General features: G+C 41.3%; 1 protein-coding gene across 2 annotated transcripts in view; it reads left to right on the forward strand.

Moving 5' to 3' along the window:
- The first annotated feature begins 3,852 nt into the window (after nucleotides 1-3,852).
- Nucleotides 3,853-24,815, forward strand: part of LOC108677418 (inositol hexakisphosphate and diphosphoinositol-pentakisphosphate kinase) — a 46,138-nt gene continuing 25,175 nt past the window's right edge. Inside the window, exons 1-10 of one of the 2 annotated variants that reach the window (XM_047882167.1) lie at nucleotides 3,853-4,756; nucleotides 11,018-11,701; nucleotides 12,050-12,190; nucleotides 12,498-12,585; nucleotides 12,901-13,055; nucleotides 14,140-14,241; nucleotides 15,529-15,719; nucleotides 16,380-16,574; nucleotides 17,008-17,094; nucleotides 17,739-17,927. In XM_047882167.1, the coding sequence (XP_047738123.1) occupies nucleotides 4,325-4,756; nucleotides 11,018-11,701; nucleotides 12,050-12,190; nucleotides 12,498-12,585; nucleotides 12,901-13,055; nucleotides 14,140-14,241; nucleotides 15,529-15,719; nucleotides 16,380-16,574; nucleotides 17,008-17,094; nucleotides 17,739-17,927 (2,264 nt within the window). In that variant the 5' untranslated portion in view covers nucleotides 3,853-4,324. Of the gene's footprint in view, nucleotides 4,757-11,017; nucleotides 11,702-12,049; nucleotides 12,191-12,497; nucleotides 12,586-12,900; nucleotides 13,056-14,139; nucleotides 14,242-15,528; nucleotides 15,720-16,379; nucleotides 16,575-16,650; nucleotides 16,655-17,007; nucleotides 17,095-17,738; nucleotides 17,928-24,815 lie in introns of those variants that run through there. The other variant, XM_047882168.1, reaches the window with a different exon arrangement.

Consider the following 24,815-nt stretch of genomic DNA (forward strand, 5'->3'; position numbering starts at 1 on the left):
ATGCTGGATCCTTCTCAGTGCAGTGCATTGCATGACAAACCTAACCTGTTAGAAACACAAGTACAAAGCAGCTGTATGAAGGAGGAAACAGATGTACTTGATGACTTCCAGCCATTGACTTATGGCACTGAAGATTTGCAAGACCAAACAGATTGTTATGCTGAAATTGACAACCCAACAAACGTTGATGCTTCTCTTCATGTAGGAGGGCTGCCTGAAGCAGACTCGGTCCCTTCATCTAATAATCAAGATCAGTTCGGCTTGGTAAAAAATGTTTGGAACTGACCAAGTTTAAAATGTGGCCCTTGATGAATGACTTGTTTTGCACATGAAGCTTCATTCCCTAGTGTTTTTTGCCTGTAATATTTAAAGTTTTTAGGAGTGTGGCAGTTGTAGAATGATTAACATCTTTATGTTAGGACTAACTTGATATGTCAATTGATGAAGAAATATTGTTTCCTCTATAGTGACTGAATGAAATGCAAGTTAAGAACATGACTATGTTGGGTTACTAACTTGGTGGGGTGCCAAATTCCCTGATCCTCATTTGTATATAGTTATTAAAATGCCATGGGGATGATGGTCATTTATCCAGTATTAAGTCAAAATATTAGGAGTAGATCAATGAAATGTGTTTCAAGAGCAGAAATTAATTGTCTTGCATAAGTTTACCATAATTTTATTACTATATTTATGATGTTATCTAACAATACAATTTTATTGGTCAAAATAATCTCCTTTTAGCTTTGGTCTTTCTTACTAGAGGATGAAGGTAGCTATTCAATGATATGTAGTATTCTATTTCCATGTCAATGTTGAGTGAGATTTATATAATTGTATCTGCAAGTTGTGTCATAATCTCTTGATATTAGTTTTCAAATGACACTGATGAAATGCTCCTAACATCCAGTTTTTCCTAAATTATGTCCTTGTTTTTAATTTCTTGCTTTAAGGCCTAGGTATCCTTTTCTCACCCAAACCTGACTGGGTACTTTTTTGCTTAACAACCCGGACTATGGCCTATTAGTGGAACCACTGGCTGACACTCAGCCTCACACTTACAGTGGCTGTGTCAGCCTGTGTGGCTTAGAGAGTACAGAGATGCATGCTACCCAATTGCTGATTGATTGATGAATAATACTAACTCTCCTCACAACTCATACCTCTCCAGTGTTTCAACATCTCGCTTCTCAATGTTATCAGTGACCTGGGACTATAAATTTCTGAATATAATATCATGTCATAGTGAAAAGTTAGCTTGAATATTACTAATAAATTATTCTTTCTCCCCTCCTCATCAGCTTTTTGCTACATGTTTAGTGCTAGGAATGTTGATCGAGTGAAGTGATTTTATTGTCGAGTTTACAGGTCATGAATGAACCTGTAATTTTTTTGTGTGACATTTGAATCGTGCAAGCCATCATTTATAACCGTCAGCCAAATAATATTGCATGGTGTTAGTTTTCTGTAAAAGTTCTACGCTCTCGAAGAAAACGACGCTCTTACGAGGGTGGACTTCTTCAGGCACTTGAAGTGAGTACCGAATTATTCTACGTTATTTTTATTTCGGCCCTGAGCAGATAATTCCTAATTTACAGCTATAACTCGCAAAACAATATTCCTAATTACTTGAAGTATATATCGTATGTGTATAGATTATACACATACATCTCGGATGTGTATAATGTAGTACCTATATCATTTGAAGAAAATAACCCGACCGTTTTGGTGTTTGAGTGGGCTGGCCACGGCCAGTGACCATATTCTGCCTCTGGCCTTCTAAGCCACGCCGAGCCGTTGTCAGACGTCAATCCCAGCACCATGTAACATTGGGTCACGTTTGATCGCCATCTCAATTCCATAAATTTATGAGCGCTTTACAACTTGTAGACATATATATAGTCTCTCCATACAACTTCATTCAATTACTCAAGATGCAATTAAATGCCGTAGCTTAAGATGCAAATTCATTCATTACCAACGATGCGATTTCGTTCTGTCACCCTCGCATAATACAGTTTTGTTGTTCGTCCACAAAACATTTTCATTCTGTTGCCCGTGTGTCGTGTCATTCGTCTCTAACCGGTGACGAGACCGAAGAATTTGTTTTTCGGAAAAGGACTTTAGAAGAAAAAGATTTTTTTCATGTGGCTGAAAGTTATTTATGTAACAGTGGAATTTTTTTCGTATGTATGCGTGGGTTAATTAATTTTTAGTCAAGAGTTCACTCCTTCATTTGTAACAAAATTCGATTGAATTTTATTGCCAATTTGAAGGTTAGCCCGACGTTGCTCGGGATCGACAATCACTCCAATTTTAGAATACTGTTATCCTGGATACGGTACCGTAATTCCAAAACCCGTTAGTTACATAAACCTAAGGGATCAATTAATAAGAGGCGTTCCAAACCCAATTTACAAAGAACGTAAAATTTCCATTTAATTCTTGTCCCCAAAAATATATATTTTGCGTGTTTTACATACAATTCTATATAATTTTAAAATCAAATATTAGTTTTAAATTCAATTCTTTCCTTCCATTTATCCCTAACTGATAACTGGATAGCTCGAATAATATCCCGAAAGTATAGATATCGTGAATATCCCGAACCGTCCATATATACCTATATTATTATTAGATGGCAGGATTTACTTGTTTACACACGTGCGATTGATGACCAGAGAATTCGTTGGTTTATATTATCAGGGAGTGGAACTTTTCTTCAGATGACGGTAGATAAAAAGGCAAGTTTCAGAAAGTAGTTTTTCTTTATTAACGACGTTTCGAATGCAACAAACATTCATTTTCAAGTTAGAAGAAGCATTAAACATTGATATTTTGGTGGAAATAAATACATATACCTATATAGGTACACATTCACAAACAATCTTTGATAAATATGTGTGCATGATATTTTCATGCATTATTGTAGGCAAATAGAATACCATCAGCACTATTTCCAAGTTATCATTTTCGCTCTGTTTGCACCTTTTTCCTCTGCTATTGAGGACTTCCGGAACCGGAAGTGTCGCAAACCCGGGAAACTATCTCGCCCAATGCCAGAAAATGTCGCATAAATGGCATGCCTTCACAGGCCTTTTTACGATCGTCGTGACATCGTGTGTAGATGGTTTCACTGACATTTCATCATAATGTTGCGATTGTCGAACAATAATCAACTAACATTTCTCCATTATCTCCGTCTCGGCAACCTATAAAGCAATCAGAGTGTAAGAAAAGAAACATAATTTTTATAATTGGATATTCGTTATTTATGACGCTGAAATTGCACGCAAGATCCTACTACTAATAATTGATGCTTGAGCTCTCATCAGACTGGAATTACCTTCATTGTCATGCGTTGTCGCGGGATGAGTTTGAGAGCTTATTTTGCAGGAAAATTTATCGATGGTGTGAGTGTGAATTCCTTACTTTACTTAAATTTTATTGATGGCAATTTGTACCCCAATATCAATTGAAAATTGCTTGCGTGCGTCTGTGATTTTGGTGATCCGTTGATAAAAAAAAAATACTTTTAGGTATTTTCATTTTCATGCGTTGTCGCGGGACGAGTTTGAGACCTTATATTTTATAGGAAAATTTACTTGAAATTCACTTGAATTCTATTAATGATTTCGACAATTTTTATCCAAAGATCAATTGAAAATGGCGTGCGTGCGTCTGTGATCTTGATGATCCGTTGATAAAAAAAATACTTTTAGGAACATGAGGAATAGTTAAATTCCGTTGGAGCTCTCGAAATAGCGAGATAATTGCGCCATCATTTCCCAGCTTCCCCAACGCTCATTATTGCTAGAGTGAAAATGAGGCGCTGCAGTCGTCGCCCTTCAGCCGTAGTGGATGGTTGGTTGGTGCGGAGTCGCTCATGTCTGTTGCTACGAAGAACTTCTTACCATCAATCGGATATTATTTTTAGTTTTGCTAATCGGGGCGTTACCTTCACAGTCTTCAGATTCATAACGAGCTCACCACCTACATCCAGACGGCTGAATTAAGTTTTTCTCTTTCATGAATTTCGCTGAAGTTCAAACTAGGCTGTTAACAGCAGTGGTTTGAAACTCTCTTACCTGCAGAAATATGTTACCCCTTTACTGAAGGTAGATTTTTGTTATCGACTAAATTTGCACTTTGAAGTCAAAAGCAACTAAGACGACCGCATCTTGGCTGGAAAAAGAACGCCCATAAGAGCCCACACTCCTTAATTGATCGACATCTTGTATTACCCATCATCGATTACTTGCGAGAAACGTACGACGTATACAAACACGTTGCAATTTAATTGGGAAGCGAACTCCGCCTCACTATGTCGTCCGTGGACTCTATGCCTCGACATTCGTCGTCAGTAATGAACACAACAGCCGTCAAGAGGGTACAATTATTCGCTGAGAATTCGGTGGACACGTCCTTTTTTACGATGAAAAGTTCGGGAATCCCTTCGCCGTTTCACCAAAGAGATTCTATTTGCGGGGATCCTTTTTCCGCTGAAGACTCGACCATATTATCTGGTAGTTTCCCAGAGCAGTCAAGTTCCTCCGCTCCCTCTGCCAAAATGTCAGAAACTCGTTCGTCGCCTCCCAACAACTCTATTAATACGAGTAACGTCCATGGATCTCCTGGATTGGGTAGCGCCTCGAGCGTCGTGCTCAGTTTACACTGCAACTTTTGCACGGATTGCTTGCAAGCGACTACAGTCTGCAGTGTCGCACTCGGCTACACTGAAAATCTACCAAACGAGGTACATACCTACTGCATTTTTAGCTCTATTTTCTTCGGGTTTAACTGTTAGTTTTAGGCAAGGTTAATGGTTGATAGTTGGTTGTCGTTAAAGATTGCGTATATTCAAGTTTCCGTTAATCTTGTATTTGACAACTTGCCCCTTAAATATTGTTCGAGCGCGTATTTACGACATTTTCGTCTCGTGATAATACCTTGATCAGATTTTTTTTGTGGTTAAATATCAAGAGATCACAAAGTTGGGAGGAAAGAATTGTACCAATAATTGAATTTTAGTTTTTGAATTGGTAGTCATATATTTGATTTACAAGACGCAAAATAGTTTTTTTACTATGCGTCTGAAACGAGAGTTCTTTTTAAATGTAAAATGTGAGTTGGAACAGGTCTTTCTTTAACTAGCCTGAATCAGCTTTATTATTAGTAATGGTATTTGGACTGGCATTCTTTATAAAGGGATTCTAAAATTGGAGGGATTTTAAGATCCCGGCAACACCGGGTTAACCTGCTAGTTTAATTTTTGGACGAGTCTGCCTAACTTATTGTGTCTCGCCATTTGTTTATGTAAATATCTTTCATGGCTTAAAACATCTCATTTAAAGATTGTTTGAAATGAAGGCAACTTAAATAATATCATAAACACTTCCGAATTACAAGGAAGCCGATCCATTTTGCGTATTATTTGTTGGCAATTTTTTTATCATTACTCACATCGACAATAATTATATAGATCGATGTCGCTCGTTTTTTTTTTCTCTGGACCTCAGGGGCTAAATACGGAGCGTGAGAGAGCCTCGAGGGAAATGAGTTTCTAGGTGTGGATTACGAAGGCTACGTAGACCTTGAATCGATTGGTCGTCATGCAATTTTAGGCCGTATAACATACCATTATTATAGAGGTTTTCCCCGTGAGACGTGCAGCAGTACGCAGTCATCGCTATATCGGGACGTCCTTGATCTCGTTTCATTTACCAGTAGCTTTACGCGCTACTAATTTTCCTCTCTATGTAAGAGCTCCTTGTTATAGTTCCCTGTATATTCGTGTGGTGATCCACGGTGTCAATTCTCTTCTCCTAACATACCTGACTGAAAGTATAAAACTTGTCACTATTCTATACGTCGCTATTTCCCTCGTAAATTTGATTTTTTTTTTCCAATTACTTTCTTGGAACTTACTTGGAACGAAATTACTTACCTGGATGAATTTATTTTCTTTATATTCTCCGAAATATAAAAGTATTTATTTATTGTCTGTATGTTATTGTAAGCGAAAAAATATAGTCTTCAATGCAAATGAGTTATGAAACAATATAATCAACTGGAACTGCACACCAAAGACCTGGAAACACACACAAGCTGCACAAGAGTTGAGAAATACGAGCTGTAAATAAAAGAATTTGAATCTCATTACCTCGACTTATCTCTTGCACTCTCATCAGTGGAGATAGTCATAAGGTCTGTGCACTTCGTGATTTTGAAGCCATTCTGTGTGCTGCAATCGTACCTATTTCTCTTCGGTGCAAAGGCCAATGAGCTTTTACCGAGAAGGAAATGAAATGAGCTCTTCCGGTAACGAATCCTAAGTGTCAGACCTTGTCGCCTCCTTTGAGTGGTTCTCTAATTAACGTGTCGAACTGCGCTGATGATAGTACATTCCATTTGCAGTTAGGTATGAGCTTCACTAGTTCTTGAGCGTCGAGGAACCTCGTGCAACAGTAAAGGAACTGCAGTACTTTATCCTCTATTTTGAACATCACAATATATGATTAGAGTGCACCTCTTCTTCGTCTACGGTAAACTTCAAGCTGACCGTTAGATTTTTCGATATATTAAGAATTTTTCTAAAGAACAAACTCAATTAAATGCCTAGACTTGATTAGTGATCCATTTTAGTACGACATTTCAAATCTCGGAGCCTCTATAGCTTCTGACTATCGCAATTTGTGAGTGCCTCGATCGCATCTTCTTGTGAACCCCCGCAGCCCGCATATCATCTGGTGAACCCTTCACCTCACCTTGTGAACCCTTCACCTCACCTTGTGAACCCTTCACCTCGCCTTGTGAACCCCTCACACCTCATTGTTCACGCCTCGAGGTGAACCTAATGAACCTCTGGGCTCGTGTGAACCGCCCCATGACTGTCTGAATGCCATCGATCGTGCTGGGCGCAAACGCTACCTTGAGCCACACATGCTATGAAGGCCACGCATTCATTCTTTAGGGAAGCGCTTGCATGAAGACCTCGGTAATTGTTGACCAGATCTTCTTCCTTGCCGCTCATGGCACTACCTTGGGAAATCTTAATTGCAGTAACGATGCTCTGGGATTTTTGCCTCGTTTCGCACGCTTCTGGTAGTATGTTCCTAGTCGCGAGTTATAGAAAACGAGAGATCACGTCAAGGACGAGTGTTTAATTTTTTTCTGCAGAAGGTTGCTTATGTTTTGTTGTTTTACAGCATGTAATTTCATTTTTTAATGGAGACTGGCCTTGACGATAAGGTAATCCTGTTGACAAATTTGCGACGCCTGCTTAAGAGACTGTTACTCACAAGCACATGTGCTTGTCTCATAAGTGCGTGCTTGAGAATTCGATTAGTCAGTTCGATTATAACGTTGTAAATTTATGCAATCTGACATGTGTTAAAAACGCGACTCGCTATCCAATCTTAACATTTTCTAGCATACGCAGTAGTCACTGCCTCACCTTTTGGTTTGAAATTCAAATTTTTTTTAACGTTATGAGGAAAACTGTGATTATTTTTCATCGGACTGCGCTGTGTAATGATTGTAGGATACCCGAATATCTGATATTATTATGTCTTGAGTGACGCCGCAAGAACCTACGGGTCTGGTATGTACAGAATGTAGAGTACACATTTTATACTAATTTCATTAAAAGATTAGAGTGAGTGGTTGTTATTTGATTGAGGATTTTTTTCGAGCATTTATTTTTGATTCGAGAAGGAGCGATATTTTGCTATCATTGCGATTTTGATGAAAGAAAATGGGATTCTCAAGTCCCAGGGACTGGTGATATTAATCAACGTCTGGATAGTCTGCTATTATTTGCTTAAAATCTGAGTAGCGTAAAGTCGTAAACTGTTGGAAAAATCGGGGTTTCGTATTGCGCTCTTGACTGTGATTAATGCTGAGCATTATTTTGGTGGTGAGATTATTTGACAAGGGTTAGTGGTTTGTGGAAAAGGGGGTTCATAATACTCAGATGGCCGCAGCTGTTTCGAACGTCGTTCGAAGCATTATTTTCCGGGATAAAGTCTTGAAAGCGTCTTTACGATCGCATTAGGTGTCTTTTTTCAAATTTGACCAATCTTCTTATTCGTGCACTATAAATGTGACTGGAAAGCCCTGATTTCCTGTGTAACTGGAACCCTTAGTTGTACCCTCAGTAAAGTTCCCTCCGGTGGTGACGTCATTCACCCGCCACCCGTCACAGACCCCGGCTAAGGGAAAGTCCCCGTGTTACATCAGTTACTGTCCGCTTCCTGTAGCCGCCATGCGGATGTTTCCCTAAAAGGAAACATCGCTGTCGGATTTCATATTGTTCCTTGATTGAATATTCGGATGGTTCCTAGATGTTTCGTATAGTTACTTGATCGAATATATCATGTAACCCGATTGAGCGGCTCGAATTACCAGAGTATTTGATACCATAATCGATTTAAGAATATTTTCCCCCTTACAGGGCACTTTTTACATTGTTCGATCGAATCTTACTAGTAGCTTTCAAAGCATGTTCGTTATGTAGATGATTTGTTATTGGCAGATTAGAAATTTTACAGATTTCAAGACCTAATATCCTTTGAAACTACTTTCGCCTCATTTTTTCACGTACCTATTTTACTTTAATGTTGATGGAAATGTAAAATAAATTACTAGCCCAATGACTCCTTTACAGTGTCTTTTGTAACGTGGATGTCAGGCGCCCATTGCAGTTCTGAACCGTGGGCAGGCTCGCGACTCTTTACACATTTTCATATGTTTTTGAGTGTTTATTTGTCTGGAAGTGTGGAAAATCACTGGGTAATCCATTTTCATTATTTGCCTTATTATTTTATCTTCGAATTAGCATTAAAATTTAGCGGCAATCGGGCAAAGTGATTGAGTCTTTTAAGCTGCAATAATTACGGATAAATTAATCTTGGTCGAATTATAAGACCTATGTGCTCCTCCATTTAATTTAGAGACAAGATACCTTTACTAAACTGAGAATGTGAAACAGCATTATTAGTCGTGCAAGCGCATTTATAAGCAAGTTAATCTGTTTCATCCTCCCGCACATATCGAACAAAATAAAATTAATGCAAATAAATTGCATTTGTGGGCCAAATTCTTCACAAAGTCCATAATTCAGATGGAAGTTACTTAATTTCTACGAACTTGTTTGCAAATTACTATAGACTGATTCTTTATCGTCCCGATTCGGCACTATAAATCCGAAAATTTCAGGTCTACCATAACACAATTCCTAGGAAAACGAACGTATTCCCCGGTCAAGCGAGGCTGAATTATTTCCGGAATTATCCCGATAATGAGAGGCGCAGTGTCGAGCCATGCAGCGGCTGCGGGCCGAGTCCCTATGGGCAGCAAATGGCCCTCCTCCGCTCCTGTTTCAACAAGGAGCGCACCTGTACAGTGCATGGCTGCTGGTGCTGGTATATCTTCGCGTCTCACTGACTAGGCAAAGCATACTTCTTCTGGACACTGTACGCCGCGCGTCGCTTGATGTTTATTGTCTGATTTGTAGTGAGTGTCGTCAGTGATGTGTATGTATATAATTTGCAGAGAATTTAGTTGCGGTTTTGTGATACATAGTTGATAAATCAATAGGGCCGTAGATCTATTGTTGATGTCGTGAACTGTGTAACTTGAAAGTGTGGAGATTCAGACAGGCGATTCTGATTAGGTTATGAAAAATTTTTCACGATTGAAGATTTGTTTCATTTCATAATTTTATTATTCATTCTTCGGTAATTGCTTTAATTTAGTCATGTTGCGACCTTAGCGTCTTAATCGTTATTCGGAGTATTCGCTTACGTATATAAGTCATCGTATGAAATAGGTTACGACAAAAATCGTACAGAGAGAGGGTTGCAATGAAAAACTCGTACATTTGATATTAAATTGTGGAATTCCAGTTCACATTCTACGTTACGAAAATCTCTAATACAGGAAAAGAAAATCCGAACACAATCAAAGTTGAATATCTATCAGTTAACAACGCTCGAATCGCTTACTTTTACCAGAAATGTTGAATCGTTGCATTTCTGTTGAGTTGTACGACTGTCGTAAATAACCATACTTATCGCACACGTTTGCGGCCTTTTTTCCAGCAGTCGTACCGCAGCCGTACCCGTCTTCGTAGCGAGTTATTGTCTTCATAGCCGTAATCTCCACGCTTAGACTGATGTATCACGGCCGGTCTAACCGTAGAATATATATAACGACCATACTTTTGAATAGCGGCGTACTCTTCATCGTCGATGATGTTACTCCAAGCTCATTGCCGTGCTTCAGCTATTGGTGATCGTGACTGTACCGATAATAAAAAATTATCTTCTGATTGACGGTGTTAAAATCGTTGATGGTCTCATGGCCTCTCGCATTGTCTCACGGCTAAGTCATAACTGTAGAAATGAATGTTGACCGTACACAAAGCGAAGTCACGGCGGCTACTCGCAAATTTCACACGTTATTATATTGGAATCGTAGTGGTATGAACGTCTCGGAGTTCTGCGAGGCCGTTATATCTGACCCTGCCGGCCGTGAACGAAGTTTGTAGAGAGAGCTGCCGACCGTACTGGCGTGACGGTCACCACACTAGGAAAGCCTTTATTTAAGAGGTCTAATATGAGCAGACATCGCGCACACATAAGCTTATCAAGGGACGATGCGACAGTTTCGAGTTCCACAAGGGTCAGCTCTTTCGATACCCTGGTCCGTCACAAAAATAAACCCTCGGGTCTCGCGGCTTCGAGAATAATCAAGCTTATATAAGCTTACACCAGCATTACACCGTTTCAACCCATGTTCCTATTGCATTCTCAATGCCTTCAATCTAACTTCCAATGACTTTAATAACTCAAGTTATTAATTATCTAATTCTCCTTCAAACTATAGTATAATTTAAGTCATAATTATAGACGCTCTAATCAATTCAAGGGCAATGTAACATGTGTGGTATGTTTGTTCATCAATTAATGCTGTGATTGAAAATTAGTTATAACAATGGATGTTTTCCCCGCAGGCTACCAAGTGGTCTACTAGACCGCCTGCACACTCCCACTCTACACCCACTCTCCCCATCCAGGGCTGCCCCACAACAAAGACCCCACAGCACCTACACACCTTCCCCGCGTCTCATATCTCCAACGAGGGTCGCGGTTCGACGCCGTCTTTGCTCAGTGTCCCCATCCAGTCCCCTTCTCCTCCTCTCTCTCACATCTCTTTCCTAAGATCGTCTCTAGTGTTCCGGCACCGTTCCTCGTTGCCTTGCCTGCCTTCTTTCCTTCTCCCTCATCACTCTACCTTGCTTGCTCCTCCCGCATCCGTGGGTGCTCATCCTTCGCCGCTGCACAGCCATTTCCCTTCCTGCTTCAACTTTTCTCACTGCTTCTCCATTCAGCGATCTGTGAGCTCTACTCTCTTCATTTCCCCTAACCCCATCACTCCCGACCCCGCAACCCCTAACCCTGAGGACGCCAGAACTCGGTTGCGGCAAGTCCCAATGAACTCCAACATGTCTGCCACGACGGCCGACAACGGCATCACCGACGATGAATGTGAAGTTGATTCCAACAAGAAGGTCATCGTGGGCATCTGTGCCATGGCCAAGAAGTCCAACTCGAAGCCCATGCGTGAGATCCTCACCAGGATGGAGGAGTTCGAGTACATCGTCACCACCATCTTCCCCGAGGAGGTCATCCTTAAGGTCCGCATCCTCCTGCCATATGTCTGCTGTTTGATATAATATTTTACATAGCATTTTTCGATGATTTTTATTAGCGTTTTTCAGGTGAGGCTTTATTATTATTATTATGTTTTGCTTTAATGTCTCGTTATCTGCCGTCTTTTCTGTACCATCTACCGGTAGGTGGTATACTATATAGTTAGATGCTGCAAAACTACATCTACTAATATTAGTCGTTCATTTGATGTTCGGTGACCCTTACAATGTGCGTCGGCTTCTTCGCTGTGTAAACAGGCACGAATAATGTGCTAAGGCTAAACTTTTAAATCTCCCTATAACTTAATGTCTACCTACTTACCTCTTGCGCAGAGTCCCATTGAAGAGTGGCCGCTATGCGACTGCCTCATTAGTTTCCACAGCGTAGGCTTCCCTCTAGAGAAAGCCCAGGCATACGCAGCCCTCAGGAAGCCATACGTCATCAACAACCTTGACATGCAGCATGACGTACAGGTCTGCCCTTCTTTTAGTTTTTTTACGTCTCCGTTTTTAGATCATATAATAACTATTGGTGTTTTTTATGATTATTCATCATGAAGACCTGTCAATGTTGTCTTCGTGTTCTTTCTAGCAATATTTTTGTACTTAAAACGTCAACCCCAGTATTGTTATTGTAGGTGAGGTTTCATGTGATGTCATATCATGCAAGCGATAAACTGTTGATATCCAAAGCCAAATACGGTGATGGTTCCTGTAATTGGGAAATGTATATTCGTGCTATTTTAACAAAGGTATGACAAAGTTGTCATTTGTCTGCCAGCAGAACCGCATTGCGGTGTACAAGATACTGCAGAGAGAGGGCATCGATATGCCCCGTTTCGCCATCCTCGACCGCACGGACCCTACGAGTGAGTAAACTTGGTCTCGTAAATGAAATTTTATACTAAAAAAATCATTCATTTCTGGTTGAACGTATTTACAAAATTTCTTTCCAATGAAAACCGCAAACATCTAATAATGTAACTAGGTCATTCTTGCCAAAATGGGGGCACTATATGGCAGTTTTTATTGTACCGTAAAACTTGACTTGATTCATGCCTACCGTAATGAATAGAAATGATTATTTTTTATTGAGCTGGTTGGTGATAGTATGCAAGCCAACGTACCGTCAAAAAGTGAATTCGTTTGTTTTGATCTGCAATTGTTATCTTGTGATTGAGCAGAATGCAACCTGATCGAAGGCGAGGACCATGTTGAAGTAAATGGTGTTGTATTCAATAAGCCCTTCGTAGAGAAACCTGTGTCGGCTGAAGACCACAACATATACATCTACTATCCTACCTCGGCTGGAGGCGGCTCACAGAGGCTCTTCAGGAAGGTGCTTATATATGTTATTTTTTGCATTTATGTTATTTAGTTTCTATTTGTTAGGAAGCGAAGTCGTCCATGTTTAACTTAATTTGATTATTATTGCCTCAACTATACGACGGTGTGGAGCTAGGTATTCCTTAGGCTATAAATAAACAAGGGCTATATGTATAAATACGTATAATATGACATATTTTGATCATGTAAGAGGATTGATGGATTTGCTGACTTTGAAAATATTCCTCTGATGTATAATTTATAACCTCTTATATAACCTCTTATCTTATTTATAACTTATAACGATTTCTGTTTTTATTTATTCGTTCATTAGTGTGTAATGTCTGAAAAATACTGCGATGACGTTGAAGCATTTGGCATGTTTTCTATAAATTATACCAGTAGATTGCTGTGGTTTTTATTCGTATAACTGCATTTTTCTATTCGTAGATATAATGTAAAATTCCTTTGTATGAATCCAACAATGCGCATGTCTTGAACATTTATTTTCTCTGTGCTTTCTTTCAAAATGTTCAAACCTGTATGTTTTTGTATAAAATAGCGCAGCATGTCGTGCTTTTGTTAAGAACTTTTATTTAGAAGTAGTTACTTACTTGTACACAAGGCCGTGCTGTGAATGTATGTATATATACACTCCTCTGTCTGTAAGTATTTGTGATGCACGAACACTAAGCTGTGATATAACACAACGGTTGTTTTAGCGCATTTTCTCATTTATCGAAAAAGGCGCTATTGTGCTAGCCATGTCCGTCTGTCCGTCTGTCTGTCCGTCCGTGACTTCACGTTTTCGTCGACGAGAAAATGCGCGCTCTGTCACTCACTGCAGTGAGTACGGAGTTATATTTTTTAAATAGATAACTGCATGAGTTACGCTAGCGTTTATTATACTTACCAATGTTTCAGATCGGCAACCGAAGCAGCGTCTACTTCTCGGAGAGCAATGTATATTACACTCATCTTTCTGTAGGTATTTGTGATGCATGAACACAAAGCTGTGATTAAACACAACGATCGTTTTTTTAAATAGATAACTGCATGAATTACGCTAGCCTTCCTTATACTTACCAACGTTTCAGATCGGCAGCCGCAGCAGCGTCTACTTCTCAGAGAGCCACGTCCGCAAGGCAGGCTCCTACATCTACGAGGACTTCATGCCTACCGACGGCACCGATGTCAAGGTGCGCTCCATGTTGCACCAACAATCTTGATAATAATTTCTTATGGGCATATGCATTCTTTTTTGTCTAACGCCTATGTTATCTTGACGACTCGGCATTTAGTCGCATTTAGAGTCTGGCATTGCTATTTCCCTTCTCTGTCTCTCTCGTGCGGGCGGCCGACGTCCCGTGTAAGCGACCTCTTGTTCGAGTGTCTTAGTTTCTGTTGCTTTTCACCTGTCCCTCCTTGTCACTTCGTCTCTTTGAGATGCTAACGCTGCTTCTTTCGAGCCAGCTTCAGCGGGCTGGACAATTGAGACCTTCCGCCCCTTGTGGGTGATGAATAATCGAGACCTTCCACCTCTATGGTGATGTTCATCTTGACTTTCGGTGCGAGACAGCTAAATAGCTGAAGCGCTAGTAAACATTTGGCCACTAAACTAACTAACTAACTATCTTGACGACTCTGCATTTAGTCTTATTTAGAGTCTGGCATTGCTATCTTGACGACTCTGCATTTAGTCTAGTCTTATTTACAGTCTGGCATTGCTATCTTGACGACTCTGCATTTAGTCTTATTTAGAGTCTGGCGTTGCTATCTTGACGACTCGGCATTTAGTCTAGTCTTATTTACAGTCTGGCATTGCTATCTTGACGACTCTGCATTTAGTCTTATTTAGAGTCTGGCGTTGCTATCTTGACGACTCGGCATTTAGTCTAGTCTTATTTACAGTCTGGCATTGCTATCTTGACGACTCGGCATTTAGTCGCATTTAGAGTCTGGCATTGCTATCTTGACGACTCGGCATCTAAACTCGTCATTTTGCCAAAGACTTGTTATAATCGTTGCATGACGACATGCCTCAATGTTAATTGTTGCCTAAACATCTACGGAAATGTCAGGACAAATTCAGGCATCAAATTATCCAATTGTCACCAGAACAACTGAAAGCATCAGATACATGAATGTCATCAGAACATTTCAAGCATCAGATGACCTAAATGTCACCAGAACAACTGAAAGCATCAGATTATCTAAATATCAACCAAACAAAATCACAACTCCAATGTCATCACAACAACTGAAAGCATCAGATTACCTAAATATCAACCAAACAAAATATCAAACTACAATGTCACGAGAATTACTGAAAGCTTCAAATTACATTAATCTCAACCCAATAAAATCTCAACTCCAATGTCATTAGAACAACTGAAAGCACCAGATTATATAAGCGTCAACGCAACAAAACCTCAACTATAATGTCATGATAACAAAGTTCTAAGACAAGACTGGGGACGTCTCAGGTGTACACGGTGGGACCAGACTACGCGCACGCTGAGGCGCGCAAGAGTCCCGCACTGGACGGGAAGGTTGAGCGCGACAGGGACGGGAAGGAGGTGCGCTATCCCGTCATCCTCTCCCATCAGGAGAAGATCATCGCTAGGAAGGTCTGCACGGCCTTCAAGCAAACCGTCTGTGGCTTCGACCTCCTCAGGTAATGGATATCTACGCTTTCAATGTAAAATTACTTGGAGCTTTTCAGTTCACGTAAATGATAAGCTTTTTATGCATAGGCCTTCCTTTATGGATATCTACGTAATGGTAATGGATAACTACGCTTTCAAGATGAAATTATTTCAAACTTTTCAGTCCACGTAAATGATGAACTTTTTATGCCTATGCCTTTCTCTTTAGGCATTATTTTACTTACTATAAGCAATGAAAATTTAATGCATTAGCCGAAAATTTAATGAAAAATTTCACCCGATAAACCTTATGAAACTAACGGCAATCGTTACTTTCAACATCTTTTAACTTCATTATCATTTCTTCTATGCTGCACTGAGCTAACGACAAGCTATGGATTCCAACTTTATAACAAATGTCTAAATGCCATGATATTTTAATTTTAATTTGATAACAGCATGAATTACGTTACTACATCTACGATGAAATATACATCTTCAGGGCAAATGGCAAGTCGTACGTGTGTGACGTGAACGGCTTCCGCTTCGTAAAGAACTCTAGTAAATACTACCACGATTTAGTGAATATTTTCACTCAACTAACGTTATGAAACTAAGCGGCACTGAACTGACGACAAGCTATGGATTCCAACTTTATAACAAATATCTAATTGCCATGTACGCTTCAGGGCTAACGGCAAGTCGTACGTGTGTGACGTGAACGGCTTCAGCTTCGTGAAGAACTCGAGTAAATATTACCACGACTGCGCACGTATCCTGGGCAACATGATCCTCAGGGAGCTCGCCCCTGCCTTCCATATCCCCTGGGCCATGCCCTTCCAGCTCGACGACCCTCCCATCGTACCCACGACCCTCGGCAAAATGTAGGCGCTTCTTCTTATGTCGCATTTGGGTCAATTTTGTAGAGGAAATATATTAATTATTCACTCGATCTCGGCAAAATGTAGGCGCTTCTCCATATGTAACATTTGAGTCAAATTTATACAGGGAGTATCTAAATTATTTACTCGATTGCGACTCGATAATTCATGATACATAATATTACGAAACTTTGTTATCTTGTCATCGATTACTCTTTTGTTGAACGGTCGCAAAAGTCTTTATTTTTTTACACTATGGGAGATATGGGACGGTAAATAGTGCATGATCTGGAGTTGGGCTCACGGGAAATATTTTAAATGCCTTGCAATATCTGTCGAATATAATGCCTATTCAGTGATACACCATACATTTAATAAGAAATATTTTTTATTACCAACATTCTGTAATGCTAAGAATATATTACCTATCGTACAGGATGGAGCTGCGATGTCTGGTAGCCGTGATCAGACACGGCGATCGCACCCCGAAGCAGAAGATGAAGATGGAGGTGCGACACCCAAAGTAAGTGCTTGCCATATTTCTTGTGAGCGCAGTTTTTGTGCCGTACCAAATACACTCTTCGACATCACCCGCTCTCAATGATAATCGTAAACGTGAATATTAGCCATGATATATTATCTTTACTTGAAACTCATCCTGGCTGTTAGCAATTTGCTTCGATTTAGTAAGCCTTCTTCCTGATCACGTTGTATGACATGTTGGAGCTCCCAGTTCATTTTCACTGCACCCTCCCCCCTTTTGATGACGAACGCTATCCTTGCAAGTGAGCATTTTGGCGCACACAGATGCTAAATTTGAACAAACCTTTTATTCATCAGTAAATCGTTTTCACTTGCGTGTTCGACAGATGTAATACGGGAAAACTGAGTCCTTCGCCACCTTTTACTGAAGATTTTACAGTGGTAGTTCCCTGCTGGACCTGGGTGTTCTTGCAACGATTGCTTACAATTTATTTCACGTCTCCAAACTGTATATCTCATTAAATTATGTCGTTTTTTTCTCATTCGCTATTTTTCTCGTTAAAAGCCCCATTCCAATTCAAGTTTACCTCTTGATAGTTTTTCCAGAGTTTCGTGTGTATATAAATTAAGATACCATTTGATGCAGTGTATTCTAGAGCTAATATTTGTTAAACAATGCGGCAGGTTCTTCGAGCTGTTCGCCAAGTACGATGGCTTCAAAGACGGTCACGTGAAACTAAAAAAACCTAAGCAGCTTCAAGAGATTCTCGACATCGCCAGAAGTTTGCTCGTTGAGATCGAGCAGCACAAAGCTGACACTGAGATCGAGGAGAAGAAAGGAAAACTCGAGCAGCTCAAAGGAGTCCTCGAAATGTGAGTTGCAGCTTCGAGTGACTAACTAGTGTTGTGTAGTGTGTCTTTGCATGCTGGTTTTGTTTCCGTGTTGGAAGAGTCACGTGTTTATTAACGCAGGGGTCTCCAAATTTTTTCCTTTGTGGATCTCTTGATAGAGTTTGTGATTCCTGATTGATCATAGTCTAACCATCGTGGCCTGGGACTGCTACGTCCGAAACAAATGCAAAGGATAACACAAGAAGATATTGTTTACGATGATGGTGTAGTGCAGTACATACTATACTTTTTCCGTAACCGTTTGGAGACCTGTGCGTTAAGGTAATGTTTTCGTCTCCGGTATTACCTGTTTCGTCCGTCTGGTAGATTTGTACTTTGTTGTAGTATTGGCCTGATTCATCAATGTACAAATTCTCGAGCTCTTGTTTTCACTTTTACTTTGTAACTGTTACGGAATTAGTAATTATTTGAATTATCTGCACGTTCTTTATTATTGTTCTAATTTTATATTCAGTTCGAATTTTGTATCGGAAAGAGTACAGCAGAATCTCAAATTGTACATTCATACTCCTATCCTGTTCGCGTCGAAAAAATTCATAGGATAAATTCTTAATTTTATATAATGGCGCTCCGTATGAAATAACGCCATGATAATTATAAAGAGAGTTAGGCGACTTGATGCATTTATATGCATACGGGTCTTAAACATGTCCAGTATTGTGGCCGCATGAACATGAATTCATGTTTTTTATGCCTACTATCTGGGGTAATTATTTGTATGCAAATATAATTAAGACGCGTGTTAGTCGCTTCGTTGTTGCTAAGATTTATTGTTGGGGGTGAACGTTGCGTTCATTGTCTATTATGATCACCGTTTACAATGACAATAGAAAGAAATAAGGTGTTTATTTTAAGTAAGGTTTGTTGGTTCTCATTGTTCTGTTGAGTTTGTAATGTTAGGTAATGTAATGCTGTTGTGTAGCATACTTCTATTGTTGCATTTTGCTCTGTATGTGTTGCTTTGTTCTGGGAGTTTCTCTTATACACATCTAGATGTGTATAGGAGACAGATCTAATTCTCCTTCAAACTATAGTATAATTTAAGTCATAATTATAGACGCTCTAATCAATTCAAGGGCAATGTAACATGTGTGGTATGTTTGTTCATCAATTAATGCTGTGATTGAAAATTAGTTATAACAATGGATGTTTTCCCCGCAGGCTACCAAGTGGTCTACTAGACCGCCTGCACACTCCCACTCTACACCCACTCTCCCCATCCAGGGCTGCCCCACAACAAAGACCCCACAGCACCTACACACCTTCCCCGCGTCTCATATCTCCAACGAGGGTCGCGGTTCGACGCCGTCTTTGCTCAGTGTCCCCATCCAGTCCCCTTCTCCTCCTCTCTCTCACATCTCTTTCCTAAGATCGTCTCTAGTGTTCCGGCACCGTTCCTCGTTGCCTTGCCTGCCTTCTTTCCTTCTCCCTCATCACTCTACCTTGCTTGCTCCTCCCGCATCCGTGGGTGCTCATCCTTCGCCGCTGCACAGCCATTTCCCTTCCTGCTTCAACTTTTCTCACTGCTTCTCCATTCAGCGATCTGTGAGCTCTACTCTCTTCATTTCCCCTAACCCCATCACTCCCGACCCCGCAACCCCTAACCCTGAGGACGCCAGAACNCGTATCGTAGCGCTTCATCGTATCGTAGCGCTTCATCGTATCGTAGCGCTTCATCGTATCGTAGCGCTTCATCGTATCGTAGCGCTTCATCGTATCGTAGCGCTTCATCGTATCGTAGCGCTTCATCGTATCGTAGCGCTTCATCGTATCGTAGCGCTTCATCGTATCGTAGCGCTTCATCGTATCGTAGCGCTTCATCGTATCGTAGCGCTTCATCGTATCGTAGCGCTTCATCGTATCGTAGCGCTTCATCGTATCGTAGCGCTTCATCGTATTGCAGTGCTTCATCGTCTCACAGCGCTTCATCGTATCGTAGCGCTTCATTGTATCGTAGCGCTTCATCGTAGCGTAGCGCTTCATCGTATCGTAGTGCTTCATCGTATTGCAGTGCTTCATTGTCTCACAGCGCTTCATCGTATTGCTGTGCTTCATTGTCTCACAGCTCTTCATCGTATCGTAGCGCTTCATCGTCTCCTAGCGCTTCATCGTCTCTTAGCGCTTCATCATATCTTAACATTTCATCATATCTTAGTGCTCCATCGTCTCACAGCGCATCATCGTTTCACAGCGCTCTATGGTGCTTCAACGTTGCCTACATGGATCACATTTTGTGATCTGGGACCGCTTTATTAGAGCTCGCACAACTTCACGTAGCGGCTCTGATTGGTGGATTTAGTTTTAAAAGCGGTCAGCGGTTGGCCGCTGGAGTTCCGAGCTCTGCATTTGTGTAGCAGTCGCGGAGACGACACTCGTGGCTGCGCTACTAACGTCCTTCTTTTGTGTTGTGTGTTTTGATGCGCAGGCGTGGCGCCGGTGTCACTCAGTGCTGCTCTCTACGATGCTTCCCTACTACGCTCCCCCTGGCCTCTCCCACGCTCTCCCTGGCCACTCCCTGTCTCTTATACNCCTCTCCCACGCTCACTCCGTCCTCTCCCACGCTCACTCCGTCCTCTCCCACGCTCACTCCGTCCTCTCCCACGCTCACTCCGTCCTCTCCCCCGCCTCTCCATAAATCTACAGTCACTGTCAATGCAGGCTCTGAATTTCATTTACCAGTGACATATACCGAGGCTCCTCGCAGTTACCGATGCCTCTCCCCTAAGAACAGCACCCACCGGGCCCGCAGTCCCTCATTTCCCAGGAACGACGATAGTTCTTACCATCCCTCATCAAGGGACCTGTCACCTCTTAACTCCCGCCTACATTCCCCATTGGATGACGGAGTGTTGATGAGCGATTGCCCGGCACCAGGCTTGGTCTCCCTAAGCAACACGAATAGCTGGCCGCCTCGACCACATCGCTCCGAATCCCGAATATGTTTTTCGAAGCGGTCTCCTCTTAGGCCTTCCCTCAGCTCTCCTTCTTTGATGTCTTCTTTCCCGCAGCGCCCGTATCTGACCATCGCTTGAAATTCTCGTTCCTGTTTTTTTTACGTGCGCCCTTTAATCATTTGTATATCAAGATGGAAATTTTTTATCAAAGCACGAATAAAACTACAAAGATCTTTTCGTGTTTTGTTCTAAGTTTATCCTTCTATGTAATTTATCCTGGATGTTTCAGAGAAATCTATTAGAAAAAAACAGAACTAGCAACCTGAATTTCATTCTTCAAGCGTTCTAACTAATTATCGAACCCTGCAGATTCGACTTCAAGGCATTGTTGGGAAATATTCACAGAATTTGAGGTTAATCTAGGCAATTTTTTCCTAAGAAGGACGAGCCTCGGGATGTCGACGCATGGAGCACTATTGGGAGGGCCATTTCCACGTCGCGTATCAAGAACTAATATGAACAAGTCTGACAAATGTTGTTTGTAGGGTATAGGATTATCGATCACTTGACTGTTCACCATCTCCTATCAGACAGTCAACATGGCTTTATTACCGGTAGATCCTACACCACCAACTTCTTGTTTACGTTGAACGATTGGACACGCCTGCTGGACGAAAGGGAGCCAGTGGATGCACTGTACCTCGATTTCGCCAAAGCAATTGACAGTCCGCATGAACGGCTGTTGCGTAAAGTGAAGTCTTTGGGAATAGAGGGAAACGTACTCCAATGGATCAGAGATTTTCTAGTAGGTAGACGACAACGTGTCAGTATTAACGGAACCGTATCAACTAGGTATCAGTGCCACAAGGAAGCGTCCTTGGGCCAGTTTTGTTCCTTGCTTTTGTAAACGATCTGCCGGAATTAGTGTCAAGCATGCGCTCCATGTATGTCGATGATACAAAAATTTATAATACAGTGAAGGATGCGTCAAATAAAGGGCAATTGCAAGATGATCTTGACAATTTAGTTAACTGGGCTGATACGTGACAGCTGCGTTTTAATGCTGACAAGTGAAAAGTACTTCAACTTGGGAAGAACAATGAGAAGCAAGATTACAGTATGAAAAGACACGGTTGCAACGGGAGAGTAGTGATTGAAAAGTCTAGTGTGGAAAAATATTTGGGAGTTTATGTCAACAAGGAGCTGAAATTTTCTAGGCATATTGAAACGCAAGCTAATAAACTGAACAAACTTCTTGGACTGATCAGACGCTCTTAAGAGTTCCTAGATGCAGAAGCAATGAAGCAGTTGTTTGTTGCTGTCGTGCGCCCGAATCTAGAGTGTGGAAACGTATGGTCACCGAAAGTTAAAGAGAAAGAAAAATGTAGTAGATAGAGTGTTCCAAGACGTGTAACAAGGATAATTCCAGGCTTGAAGGTATATAAAGTCCTATGAAGAAAGATTAAAGATTATGAAGCTTCCAAGCCTCTTTTATCGACGTCTGCATGTGGACCTAATTGAAGTATACAAGTAAACTCGTGGTTTGTACAAGGTCTACAAGGTCCCAGAGGGATTACTAGAATTTGAAAAAAGAACCAACACCAGGGGTCACGGCTATAAATAAACTAGAAAATATAACTCGGTACTCACTGCAGTGAGTGACAGAGAGCGCATTTTCTCGTCGACGAAAACGTGAAGTCACGGACGGACAGACGGACATGGCGAGTACAATAGTGCATTTTTTCCATAAATGAGAAAATGCGCTAAAAATGCGTTGCAACTCATCCACGCGACAACATTTCTTCTCGCTTCGAATCACCGACATGTGGAACAACCTTCCCGATTACATGGTTGACCCTTAATATCCCAAGTATTTGTTTCGGACGAAGCAGTTCTAGGCCACGATGGATCACCGCCTCTTACTATCGCGCATCCGCCCTCATTTGGGCCAGCTGATGCACGATGCTGTTGCTTGCTTTTCGCCGCTGGTGGTGTTGCAGGGGAGGTCGAACGGGGATCGTGCCCAGGAACACGTCCAGTCGTCTCTTGAAGGTCTCCATGGTGAACTCCCCTTCTCTTAGATCCCTTGGTAGGACGTTAAACAGCCTCGGCCCTGCCACGGATAGTGATCCTCCCCGCAGGTATTGAAATCTGAATGCAGATCTGTTAGGTAGTGGGGGGATCTTGCACTGCCTCCCCCTTCTCTCGTTATGATATGTCTAAATCCTGAAGGTCTCGCTCTCGAAGTTTGGTGCCATTCCGGTTATCATTTTCCATGTATACAGAATGACATACCTCTCCCGTCTCCTGATCTGCCGTGAGTTCAGACCCAGGTGCTTCAACCTCTCCCATGCAGTAGTTAACTCTTCCATCCCTCTGATCCTGGAAGTGAAGGTTCGCTGGACACCTTCCATTTGCCGCACTGCGCCGCGTGTGAACGGGGTCCAAAGCGGTTAGCTGTATTCAAGGATTGGTATTACAAGGGGTCTAAAAAGTGTGATCATTGGTTCCGCTTCTCTTGTTCTGAACGTCCGCCAGATCCACCCCATCCGTCGCCTACATCGTGCAGTTTTTGCCGTTATGTGATCACCAAACTTGACCTGAGTATTCATCAACACTCCTAGATCGCAAACGAATCACTTCTCATCGATTTTCGATTTGTCAGGTGCTAGGTAGCGGTGCTCCATACCAGCTCTTCCGCTACCTCTGTATCTCAGAACCTTAGACTTGGTCCCGTTGAACTGCATTTTGTTCGCTTGGGCCCAATCATATTGCAGAGAGGTATTCTTGCAACCTCTTGACGCTCCGAGGATGAACGCGTTCAAGAACAGACTAGACTAAGCTATGGATAAACATATGTTCAGACATGAAACGCCTAGCACCATATCGAACTCGATGAAAGTCTGGTAGCTATTTCAAACTATCGGCAGTTCGGAAAAGATCCGGTCGAAGGACCTCTTTTTAGATCTCCTGTGGACAAGTCACGAAAAGTACAAGAATCGGCGATAGGGCACATCAGGCCTACTCTTCAGCGCCGGCATCACTATGCTGTGCTATGAAGGATGTATAGTTTATTCGTATAATTGGATCAACTACTGTGAAGCACTTGAAGATCTGATACATCATGAATTTTGAAAAAGGAAGTTTGCGTGAAACAGTAGAATTATATTATGTTTTAGCAAACTTTATCCCGTTTACCGCTTCAGAAGTGGAAGTGTAACAGCATGTTAGGAAATGTGGTTGCGACGGCATATTTCCACAAAACCCATAAATTTGTAATCAGTCCTCATCAACGTTATACAATTGAGTCTGCTCAGTTAATGCGCTTCGTAACCGGTCATCAATTCAATCTAACTCGAATAATTTTATTTAAATGGTGTTTTGAATGATTAAAAAATCTAAGAACAATAGGCAAAGATGTAGACTACTATACTGACTTTGAAACTCTACATTTCCCAGTATGAAAGTCTGAAGTACAGGATCTCTCAATTTATGCTCTCAGATTTGAATGAACTAAATTGTTTCTTTTTTAACACCGTTATTCGATAGTTGGTTAGTAGAGGGAGTATAAATTATTCATGCAGTGATATCTCGGTGCAAGATTTCAGTAGGAAATTTGGCTTCGGGCATGGAAGTTTCTCACTGGTATGCAGAACCGTTGAAGCATTTCGTACCGCCGCTCGGGCATGCGTTTTTTTTCAGGACTTAGGGCGGTAGTTGAAGATGGCACATTCAATTACAGTTAGCTTACTTAGAAAAGTGTTCTTGGGGAAGCGGATGACCTCGGAAGTGTGTTTTAAACTCAAACTTTTAATTATTGCCTAAAAAAGTAAAATCGAGATTAATTGAACGTTACAACCAGTGAAACCGTTAGCCACTTCGCGCTCCTCAATTTACAGTCTTAATCTGTCCTTTTTGTGTGGTCTTTTGATTAAAATACATAAAGAACATTGAA

Source organism: Hyalella azteca, unplaced genomic scaffold, assembly GCF_000764305.2.
Source record: "Hyalella azteca isolate HAZT.00-mixed unplaced genomic scaffold, Hazt_2.0.2 contig9815, whole genome shotgun sequence".
NCBI classification, from domain to species: domain Eukaryota; kingdom Metazoa; phylum Arthropoda; class Malacostraca; order Amphipoda; family Hyalellidae; genus Hyalella; species Hyalella azteca.